Source organism: Anabrus simplex, chromosome 8, assembly GCF_040414725.1.
Source record: "Anabrus simplex isolate iqAnaSimp1 chromosome 8, ASM4041472v1, whole genome shotgun sequence".
Lineage (NCBI taxonomy): Eukaryota > Metazoa > Arthropoda > Insecta > Orthoptera > Tettigoniidae > Anabrus > Anabrus simplex.
This window is the reverse complement of record NC_090272.1, coordinates 210,872,670-210,885,271: the sequence shown is the minus strand read 5'-3', so window position 1 is coordinate 210,885,271 and position 12,602 is coordinate 210,872,670. Positions and strand designations below refer to the sequence as shown.

Genomic DNA, 12,602 nt, shown 5'->3' with positions numbered 1-12,602 from the left:
TGTCAAGATCTCTAAACAAAGTGGATATTGATATATTTAACTGCTCATTGTAAAATTGAGAAATCACTTACATAATCTCCAGAATTGACTATTACTTTCTGTGATTACTTGTAATATAACCTGTGTATATATCTGTACATATTTTTCTACTTATACTCCATTGAACTTTGTTTTTAGTGTGTTTTGTTTTGTTTATTCTTCTATGTAAAATGGTATTACCATTAATAAAGTATTAAATTTTTCCACAATGAGTTTCTAATGATACACAAACTTCACCACAAAATTGTAATTTTTTTGCAGGGCAGAAATTACATAATGGAAGGTTTTTATTTTTAGAATTCTGACTCTCCTTAAGGAAGTTCATTAAATCTATAATGCCCTAATATTAAAAATAAGCTATTGTGCCCAAAGTTTATTTGAATTCTTAGTGCTGATGTTCATTAATATTAATTAAATGAGGAAATTACCTGTTTGTTTAGCCTTGTCTTTATTTCCTTGGAGAACTTGTTCTTGTGACATGTTGAATGGCATTGTAAGATCTAGCAGGACTGTTGCATTTAGGCTGCACAATACAGTTCACATAGCTGTGAGCTTACATTTGGGAGATGATGGGTTTAAATTCCACTATTGACAGCCCCGAAGATTTTCGTTAGTTTCCTACTTTCACACCAGACATTTAATGTTGGAGTTGTACCTGCATTAAGGCCACGACCGCTATTTCCCATTCCTAACCCTTTCGTATCCTTGCGTCGACGAAAATCTTCTGTGCTTGTGTAGTGTTAAATCAATAGAAAAAAATCATATTTTTTATATTTGTGAATAAAAACTGAATTTCTACACAAAATATTTGTTGTCTCTTCTTCAGATGCTGAAACGTTTTGTCTACCACTTGAAGGAAATGAAGTCAATACCTTTCTACTGGGACAGCCGACACAGTTTGATTTCTGGATTGCGTCCAGACACTATTATTAATATTGGAAATCGAATTGATCAAGTTGTCAGAAATATTGAGCGCAACCTACCAGACAACCCAGATGTCGTGAAGATCTATTTCCCTGGGTACTGTTCCGCTAGAGTCATTTGGATTGTTGGATTTGCTAATCATTATTCGACTAATTTTGGGAATGGAAAAGGAATGTTGAAATTTGATACATGGTTTCATGTTATAGGAATGTCTGCTCAAATATCCCTTCTGTTCTCTGGAAGGGATGGAAATATAGGGTGGTAACCAAAATCACTTTTTAATTATGTCATTAACCCAATGCAATTTTGTTGCACAAAATATTGTCAAATTTGCTTGAAAGCGTGGAATAACATGATCTCTGTACATATGTGCAGTGATAGAGGTCTTGTTGCCGGTGCCATCTTAATTGAAATATGGCCCAATAATACTGTCGCTAGACACAGCAGAACATGTCGTAACTTTTCAGAATGTAATGGTCTCTGTTCATATTCGTCTATCTGTTCTCAACCAAAGAAATGGCATCTTGATATGTCTGCTGAGTAGCAAGACATTCGTCAGACCACTACCAATTTCAGAAATAATGAAGATCTACATACGCACGTCAGAACATGTCCACAGTAAAGCACGAGTACTTTGAAGAGTACTTCTTGTAGGTGCAATGTCTGCAATCGATATGATTGCACTCCAATATCTGCAATCCTTGAACACTGGAGCGAGTTATGCTAAGTGGTCTTGAAATGCGACGTTTCATTTTCTTTGCAGAACTGAGGACTTTTACCATCACCTATCCTATATTGTCATTAGATCTTCCTTCATTATGATTACTGACATTGTCTGTACTTCTAAACATTTCCACCATTGAAGAATTGTGCACTTCGGTGGTGGGAATCTACAGAGTGAAATGCCTCTCAAAACCTGACGACACAATTTGCTGAGATGGTCCGTTATTCCTTCCAGAACTATAGCTGCATAAATGATGTTCTACAGCCCAGGCATGTTCTGCTATGGTGTACTGTGCATGATTAACTTTTTGGATCTGAAAATGTATTGAATTAATGACACTGTCAGAAAGAGGTTTGCCAGGCTGAGTAGCTCAGACGGTTGAGGTGCTGGCCTTCTGACCCCAACTTGGCAGGTTCAATCCTGGCCCCTGATTTTGGTGGTATTTGAAGGCACTCAAATATGTTGGCTTCGTGTCAGTAGATTTATTAGCATGGTAAAGAACTCCTGCAAGACTAAAATCTGACACCTTGGCGTCTCCGAAAAATGATGTTCTACAGCCCAGGCATATTCTGCTATGGTGTACTGTGGCATGATTAACTTTGGATCTGAAAATGTATTGAATTAATGACTGTCAGAAAGAGGTTTGCCAGGCTGAGTAGCTCAGACGGTTGAGGTGCTGGCCTTCTGACCCCAACTTGGCAGGTTCAATCCTGGCCCCTGATTTTGGTGGTATTTGAAGGCACTCAAATATGTTGGCTTCGTGTCAGTAGATTTATTAGCATGGTAAAGAACTCCTGCGAGACTAAAATCTGACACCTTGGCGTCTCCGAAAACCGTAAGAGTAGTTAGTGGGATGTAAAGCCAGTAAAATTATTTATTATTAGAAAGAGGTTTTGGTTACTTTTTTTTTTTTGGCCACTCTGTATTATTGATTGGTTGTATGAAATTCTGGTTATCTTATTTTATCTAATCAAACAATTTTACTTTGTCATTGACTCTAGATTTATTCTTTTCTGCTAATCTAAGGGTTAATTAGATATTTTATTAATACTAAGAAATTTTTGGTTTATTTAGATCTTCAGTGACTGCTTCTTTGTCTGGTTTTGTAACTTTTAAGTCTCTTAGTAACTGATTAATTGTCTGTTGAGAATTCTAGTTCAACATTCTTTTATTCCAATCTACAGCATGGAGAGTTAAAATGGCAGTTCTGTTGAAATCTTTCTTTAATGAATTTCTCTTCCTTTCAATGCACACTAACTCCACTTGGTATTTTTGTTCTATTTTTTTTTTTTTTTTTGGTGGGTATTAATCATTTCTAGCAATGCTGTGTACATGGCTTTCTTGGTATATGGGTGAATTTACTAATATAATGCATGGATCTATTGATCTGATACTTTATTTTGTATTACTGTAATTGAAAACTAACCTGGTTCCTATTTTGTTTATTGTGGAAAATTTGTTAACACCAGTATGTATTTCACAATAATTATGATTTTTAAAATGTAATTGTTGTACTCAGGTTTTAGTATTATGTTTAACAAACTATGCTTTGAAAGTTCTGTAGTGTAATTGTAAACTACACACAGAAATGAAGGAAGTAAAATATCTGTAACAAGGTAAGAAAATTGTAGAAATATTACTGTTGTGAATAGTACGCTAGACTCTCGCTAATCCAGCCATCCCTTGCACAGAAGGATGCCAAAATAGTGAATGTGCCAGATTACTGAGTGATATTATTTAATACTACAAAGACCTTTGTTGCTGTATGAACCATCTGTAAAGGATTGCATGAAGTTCCTCACTTTTTGCTCTTCCACAGAACCTTTCGTTTTTCTAACTCCCTGTCCATTTGGCTTTCATACTGTCAAGTTTATCCTGTGTTTTACTCAGTAGCAATGGCTTTCTGAAAATAACTTTGTTTTAACTTGTCTATGATATCCTGTCCTGGAACAGATCTAGCGTTACATGTTTTTTTTTAGATGCCATGACTGAACTCGTCAAGTCATGGCTACCAATTTTCTACACTTCTAAGTCTTAACTAGTCACAACAGTGCTTAGTAGAATGACAATGTATAGAAGACTTGACACACTGCGTTAGTATTTATGTAGACTATGTATTGTTCATATGAAGAAGATCATTAGGATAACTGATGACCTGACACATTAAAAAGGTTAAAAATACAGTCCATTATTCTATTCTCATTTGGAATTAACCTTATATTCATTCATGCAAATTATACTACCCTGCAGTGTCTTTCTGATTTTGGTGAAAATAGGTGGTTCAAATGGATAACGATGTGCTGATTTCAAAAACGCCAACCGTTTTGCTGTAACATGTACAGATTTTATGTAAAACCAAACCAAACCCCATGGCGCAACAGCCCCAAAGGGCCATGGCCTACCAAGCGACCGCTGCTCAGCCTGAAGGCCTGCAGATTACGAGGTGTCGCATGTTCAGCACGACGGATCCTCTCAGCCATTGTTCTTGGCTTTCTAGACCGGGGCCACTATCTCACCGTCATATAGCTCCTCAATTGTAATCACGTAGGCTGAGTGGAACTCGAACCAGCCCTCAGGTGCAGGTAAAAATCCCTGACCTGGCCGTGAATCAAACCCGGGGCCTCCGGGTAAGAGGCAGGCGTGCTACCCCTACACCACAGGGCCGGCGACTTTATGTAATTAGGTATTTTATATATAGATGAATAACACTAATTAGTGTGTAGAAATGCTTTATCATATATCATTTACAAGATATCAATAAAAAAAGTCCTAAAATTCTTATATTATGCAAATTTATGGAAATATATATAATTTTATCACATGCAAAAAAAAAAAAAAAAAAAAAAAAAAAGGCTGGTCATAACAATTGGTGGAGTACTTAATATTATGTATGACTTACTATCTGGGGGAAAAAAAAAAAAAAAAAAAAAAAACAGTCGAAGAACACTGAGACACCTCAAGGTGCTCAGTTCGCAAATAGGATGCCCAAGTAAAGTAACCAGGGATGTGGCATGCATAGGAAAATGAATTTAAATTGTGGCATATAATAAAGAAAATACAGAGTAAAATTCATATTATGTGGCATGGTTTATTAACAACAACAAAAAAAATCTCAGATTGTCATCCTTTAATAACTATGATTGTGAAAATGATCACTAATAAAATTTAAAGTGCAGCTCTTGACGTACAAACAAAATAAATCAAATGGGGTGGTACGTGATTTTTCGCCCTATCTTGCCCTAATAAAGTTACCTATTGATTTCGATAATTTTGTTCAGGTAAACAGATTTCATTTAATTAACCAAAAGCACTGGGTTCTGATGATCCACTCTGAAATATTAGAAAGAAGAAAAATTAAATTAAATTTTGTACGATAATCATATCAAGTTTTCAATTATTTACCCAAAGTTTAAATTTTACTATGACATAATTTGATGCTATAATTTCTCTTTAAACTTAATCGACTCAACGAAATAATTATCTGTTCAGTTACCAGTCGCTTACTGGATTAGCAAAATTTAATAAATAACCAAAATCTGGAAATATCATGATAGTCATTTCAAATGGTCTGCCTAACACAAAATCTAACTCCTAAAACGCCACATCACAAATCCTGGATGCGAATATCAAAGAAAGTAACACTGCCCTCATAGTATAACAACATTTGAGACAATAAGATAAAAGGTGAACTCATACTACCATAACCATGATTATAATACTAAGTTACACTAAAATCTACAAAATATATTACAATATCTACACATTTGGCAACACGGAAGATGATCATAGTGTCCGAATACCGTCGAATAATTCTAGCATTGCTAAGTGTACCTCAAGGTTTCTAATATTCAGGCAGATGACCTGGATGAAAATCCTCGAACATTCGGGAAAGTTTTACATCAAAGAAAGGACAATAAGTTCCACCTTTTCAATACTATATATTGTGTGAAAGTTTTACATTACAGTTAAAACATCACAACTTTTGTACATTCGGTACCGGTTTCGACAGATTCCCTGTCATCATCAGCCAAGAATAATTAAACAAAGACAAGTATAGATCATGATTCTTATGGTGTGATTACAATGGTGGATTAAAAATATACATTATATGATTAAAATAGTATATATATATATATATATATATATATATATATATATATATACACAAATTAAAGGTAAGTAAAATGGGAATGGTCATTATTCTATGAGGTGTACACCTTAATATTTCTAATTAAAAGGTTAATTTGTTAAAATAAATTTTGTTCTTGTAATATATAATTAGGGCCTATAGTGAAATTTGATTGTAGGCTTAAATCTGTAATATTTTAACTTTTTGACCAGTCAATTCATTGAAGTTATGTAGCCATGTTTGACACATTAAAAAGGTAAACAAACATTTAGTCGAATGGTGTTCCACATAAAATATGTACAATAAAATTCGATTGGAGCTTCAACTTGGACTTAAGAATGGAAGAATTATATTAATGTTCAATGCAAGCAGAAATAGATGAGTTAATTTTTTCACTATGTATTGATGTTGATAGTTAGATCCATTGAACAGTTCAATATGTCGATTTGTATTCTGGAATGGTTTACATTATTTTGAGGAATAGTAATTGAGGTTCTTGCTAAGGTGGTACCTGAAGATCTTGTGTTGTAAGTTGTGAATACATAAATGATTTGGAAAGATCCTGATCCAAGTCGGAACCTATAAGAAATAAAACACTATTTAAAGTTATATGAAAATCGGAAGGAGTAAAAATTCGCGAAATATTAGCGAAATGAAGGACTCACCTCAGGTGCCAAGTTGGTAGTAGATGTATCGGAGTGGAACTAACAGGCTAAATGTGAAGAGACGGACCTCAGAAGGAAGCAAGGAGGGGCGGAGTTACTGAGCGAGGGGAAGAGGGAGCGCGGTGGAGGCGGGACTATAATCGGGTGGGCGCGGACGGCGGTAGGGGTAATATGTAAGTGTGTTATGGATTGTTTTGAAGATAGATCGATTTTTGGGGATTTTAAGATTGTTCAATATTTTGATAAACGTATCAAATAAAATCGTAGGTTTGTCGGATAAATCATTGAGATTAAAATTTGAATTATGGTACTGATCAAGTGAGATGTAAAATTGTTCAGTGAAATCAAGTATAGGACCTTTATTTATTATTTCAATGATGTCTATATCGTGGTCTATGCCATAAAATTTGTGTTTATAGTCGTGTATATGTTGGCCTACTGTGGAAAATTTTCTGTATTTAATTGCATTTACGTGTTCTGTATATCTAATTTTGAACGATCTACCGGTCTGTCCGAGGTAGGTACTGAGGCAGTCATTACAATGAAATCTATAGACACCTGACTTTTCAAAGGGGTTGGGAGGGTTGATTGAGTTAGAGTTGTGTAGAATGTCTAGGTTTCTATTATTAGTTCTGAAGGAAATGTTAATATTCTGCTTCTTAAATATATTTGTAATATTATGGATATAGGTAAAAGTTGAAAAAGTTTTTGATTTAGTAGTTTGTTTAATTAGGTTCAATTTTGGGTGATGTCTGAATTTGCTGATTATATTTTCTATAAAATTCTTATTGTAACCATTATGAAATGCGATATTACGTAAAGTGTTTAATTCTTTATTAAGGTCTGATTTTGACATAGGAATATTGAATGCTCGGTGTACTAGGCTATTGTAGGTAGCCAGTTTATGATTAGGGGGATGAGTAGAGTCCTGTTGTATTGTCGTAGCAGTATGTGTGGGTTTTCTATAGACTTTATATTTAAAGGAAGATGAGAGTCTGGTGATAGTGAGATCTAGAAAATTGATGGTATTGTTGACTTCGGATTCTAGTGTAAATTTAATGTCTGTGTCGATAGTGTTAAGATGTGTTAGAGTGGTAGCTGCGTCTATAGTGCGTTGGTCCATAATAATAAATACATCATCGATGTACTTGGACCAGAGATGTATGTTGTTAAATGTTGCATTATTGTCTATTTTTGTATGTTCTAAAAAATCTAGATATATTTCTGCTAAAATGCCGGAGGCTGGTGAACCCATGGCTAGGCCGTCCTGCTTGTATATTATTTTATCGAATGTAAAGTAGTTGTTATTGATTAAAAGCTTCAAGATAGACATAAAGTCAGCTATCTCAAGTTGACTAAGTTGGCTATGGTTGTGTAGATTTTGAGGGATAATATGAAGGAGTTTTTCTGGTTTAATACTAGTGTACATATTAGTAATGTCAAACGAGTGTAAAGAGTGATATGGTTGAAGTGTAAAGTCATCTAGTTGTTTAATAAGTTGAAGTGTATTCTTTATAGATTTCTTGGACTGAAAGGTGTAGTGTTTTTTAAGGAATTGTTGAGTGAATTGTGCTGCTTTATACAAAGGACTAGGTCTATAGTTTACAATAGGGCGTATTGGGACATTAGTCTTATGTATTTTAGGTTGTGCTTTGACAGTAGGAAGTCCTGGGTTCATATGAATTAGTTTACTTTTTTCACTGTCGGTTAAGAGAAAGGATGTATTTTTAAGTGTCTGTTTTAACTGCCGTTGGATGGCTTGTGTTGGATCTTTGTTAATTATTGTAAAAGTGCTGTCTGTGAAAAAATCTTTAGTTTTGGATACGTATTCTGTTTTGTTCATTATTACAGTGGTGTTTCCTTTATCTGCCTTTGTAACAATGGTATGAGTGTCTTTTATTTTCTTTTTAAGTTGAATGATCTTATTTCTATCTTCAAGTTGTGATTTGGTGATATTCAGGGTTGGTGATATAAAAGTTTTCTTTAATTGTTTATTAGCTTCATGTCTGAGTTCATCTTGTATGTCGTAAGGCATCTTTTTTATCGCTGCTTCTGTTTCTATTATTAGTTTTCTAGCAACATTTGATGGGTTGTAATTAGGCCAGTTATGTTTAGGGCCCTTTGATAAAATAGCGATCTCTTCATCATCGAATGTTGCATTAGATAAGTTGATGAATGGGGGATGAAATTCGGTTATGGGGTGACTGGCAGTGTCTAGGCTGATCGGATTATTAGACATGAGTGATCAACAGCAGTCGGTGAACCAGTACTTCAAGCAAACCAAGCCCGGCAAGAAGAACCTCAAGACATCCTCCACCGCAAGCACAGCCACACCTGCAGTACCTTATCGGACACGGTCCTCCGACTCGGACAGACTCAGCCAACGCGGCAGATGGCGGACTCAGAACCTGAGAACCAAGCCGGCAACCCGGCACCGCCACAAGGTATCGACTGGCAGGCACTCCTGCAAACCGTTCAGCGTCTGGAGCAACATATCCTCCAGCAGCCTCGGCAACCCAAGGATGACCAAGACCAGGAAGACCAGGACGACGACAACCCACCGGAGTCTCTACTCGACCAACCGCTTCTGCATCACCAACGATGGCGCTCTCTAACACCAGTGGACTACGCCAAGGCCCTGCCCGTGCCAGATGACGACCGTGTCTATCGTTTAGCGGACGCCCTCCCCCAACGAGTTCCAGCCGACCTGCAGGGCAGGGACCAGCACGAAGGATAGGCCCTTTTAGCATGGCCCTTCCTGGACCTGGGCCAGCGCCAATTCTTCTACACGAGAGCCTCCTTGATTTATATAGCTCTGACTAAAGGCTGGCAGTACGCCATCCAGTTGGATAGTGCGATGGGCGACGAGATCGTCCAACTTCCACCTGGCTTCCAGTTTCAAACTCAGTATGTGTTGTTTGAGTCATCAGTCCATAGACTGGTTTGATGCAGCTCTCCATGCCACCCTATCCTGTGCTAACCTTTTCATTTCTACGTAGCTATTGCATCCTACATCTGCTCTAATCTGTTTGTCATATTCATACCTTGGTCTACCCCTACCGTTCTTGCCACCTACACTTCCTTCAAAAACCAACTGAACAAGTCCTGGGTGTCTTAAGATGTGTCCTATCATTCTATCTCTTCTTCTCGTCAAATTTAGCCAAATCGATCTCCTCTCACCAATTCGATTCAGTATCTCTTCATTCGTGATTCGATCTATCCATCTCACCTTCAGCATTCTTCTGTAACACCACATTTCAAAAGCTTCTATTCTCTTTCTTTCTGAGCTAGTTATCGTCCATGTTTCACTTCCATACAATGCCACGCTCCACACAAAAGTCTTCAAAAACATCTTTCTAATTCCGATATCAATGTTTGAAGTGAGCAAATTTCTTTTCTTAAGAAAGCTCTTCCTTGCTTGTGCTAGTCTGCATTTTATGTCCTCCTTACTTCTGCCATCATTGGTTATTTTACTACCCAAATAACAATATTCATCTACTTCCTTTAAGACTTCGTTTCCTAATCTAATATTCCCTACATCACCTGCCTTCGTTCGACTGCACTCCATTACTTTTGTTTTGGACTTATTTATTTTCATCTTGTACTCCTTACCTAAGACTTCATCCATACCATTCAGCAACTTCTCGAGATCTTCTGCAGTCTCAGATAAAATAACAATATCATCGGCAAATCTCAAGGTTTTGATTTCCTCTCCTTGGACTGTGATTCCCTTTCCAAATTTCTCTTTGATTTCCTTTACTGCCTGTTCTATGTAAACATTGAAAAGGAGAGGGGACAAACTGCAGCCTTGCCTCACTCCTTTCTGGATTGCTGCTTCTTTTTCAAAGCCCTCGATTCTTATCACTGCAGACTGATTTTTATACAGGTTGTAGATAATTCTTCGTTCTCGGTATCTGATCCCTATCATCTTCCGAATCATAAAAAGCTTGGTCCAATCAACATTATCGAATGCCTTTTCTAGATCTACGAATGCCATGTACGTGGGCTTGTCCTTCTTGATTCGATCCTCTAAGATCAGACGTAAAGTCAGGATTGCTTCACGTGTTCCTACATTTCTTCTGAAGCCAAATTGATCTTCTCCCAACTCAACTTCAACTTGTTTTTCCATTCTTCTGTAAATAATACGTGTTAAAATTTTGCAGGCATGAGATACTAAACTAATATAGTGCGGTAGTTTTCACACCTGTCAGCACCGGCTTTCTTGGGAATAGGTATAACAACATTCTGCTGAAAATCGGATGGGACTTCTCCTGTCTCATACATCTTGCACACTAAATGAAATAACCTTACCATGCTGGTTTCTCCTAAGGCACTCAGTAATTCAGCGGGAATATCATCAATTCCAGGTGCCTTGTTCCTATTTAGGTCACTCACAGCTCTGTCAAACTCTGACCTCAAAATTGGGTCTCCCATTTCATCAGCATCAACAGCCTCTTCATGTTCCAGAACGAAATTATCTACATCGTTACCTTGATACATCTGTTGGATATGCTCCTGCCATCTTTCTGCTTTGTCTTCTTTCCCTAGAAGTGGCTTTCCATCTGAGCTCTTAATATTCATGCACCTAGATTTCCTTTCTCCAAAGGTTTCCTTGATTTTCCTGTATGTAGCATCTACCTTTCCCAGGACCATACAGCCTTCGACATCCTTGCACTTCTCCTTCAGCCATTCTCCCTTAGCTACCTTGCACTTTCTATCCACTTCATTCTTTAATCGCCTGTATTCTTTTCTGCCCTCTTCATTTCTAGCATTCTTGTATTTTCGTCGTTCATCAATCAGGTCTAGTATCTCCTGAGTTATCCACTGATTCTTAGTTGATCTTTTCCTCCTTCCTAACATTTGTTCAGCAGCCCTACTGACTTCATTTTTCATGACTCTCCACTCTTCCTCTACTGTGTTTCCTTTGGCCTTTTCATTTAGTCCTTGTGCAACATGTTCCTTGAAACAACCCATCACACTCTTTTCTTTCAACTTGTCTAGATCCCATCTTTTTGCATTCTTTCCTTTCTTCAATTTCTTCAATTTCAGATGGCATTTCATGACCAACAAGTTGTGGTCAGAGTCCACGTCTGCTCCTGGGAAAGTTTTGCAATCCAACACCTGGTTTCTGAATCTCTGCCTAATCATAATGAAGTCTATTTGATACCTTCCAGTGTCTCCAGGTCTCGTCCACGTATACAGCCGTCGTTTGTGGTGTTTGAACCAAGTATTGGCGAGGACTAAATTGTGGTCAGTGCAGAATTCAACCAGACGACTTCCTCTTTCGTTCCTTTGTCCCAATCCAAATTCTCCTACTGTGCTACCTTCTCTTCCTTGGCCTACCACTGCGTTCCAGTCTCCCATCACAATTAGATTCTCGTCACCTTTGACATATTGTATTAAATCTTCTATCTCCTCATATATTCTTTCAATTTCTTCATCATCCGCTGAACTAGTAGGCATATAGACCTGCACTATTGTGGTGGGCATTGGTTTGGTGTCTATCTTGGCGACAATAATTCTTTCACTATGCTGGTCGTAGTAGTTTATCCGCTGCCCTATTTTCTTATTCATTATTAAACCAACTCCTGCATTACGCCTGTTTGATTTCGTGTTGATAATTCGGTAGTCGCCTGACCAAAAATCCTGTTCTTCCTGCCAACGTACTTCACTTATACCAACTACATCTAACTTTAGCCTATCCATCTCCCTTTTCAGATTCTCTAACCTATCACAACGATTCAAACTTCTAACATTCCACGCTCCGACTCGCAGAATGTCAGTATTCATCTTCCTGATGATCGCCCCCTCTCGTGTAGTCCCCACCCGGAGATCCGAATGGGGGACTAGTTTACCTCCGGAATATTTTACCCGGGAGGAAGCCATCATCAGTACATAATTCATACAGAGAGAGCTGCATGTCCTCGGGAGGTGGTTACGGCTGTAGTTTCCCGTTGCTTTCAGCCGTGTAGCAGTATCAACACAGCTAAGCCATGTTGAGTATTATTACAAGGCCGTATCAGTCAATCATCTAGACTGCCGCCCTTGCAACTACCGAAAGGCTGCTACCCCCCTTTCGATGAACCGTTCGTTAGTCTGGTCTCTCAACAGATACCCATCT

General features: G+C 37.5%; 1 protein-coding gene across 1 annotated transcript in view; it reads left to right on the top strand.

The window, feature by feature from the left end:
- LOC136878706 (cyclic GMP-AMP synthase-like receptor) overlaps positions 1-12,602 on the top strand; it is a 142,194-nt gene that overhangs the window by 113,377 nt on the left and 16,215 nt on the right. Inside the window, exon 9 of the mRNA XM_067152137.2 lies at positions 866-1,059. Coding sequence (XP_067008238.2) covers positions 866-1,059 — 194 coding nt within the window. The remainder of the gene's footprint in view (positions 1-865; positions 1,060-12,602) is intronic.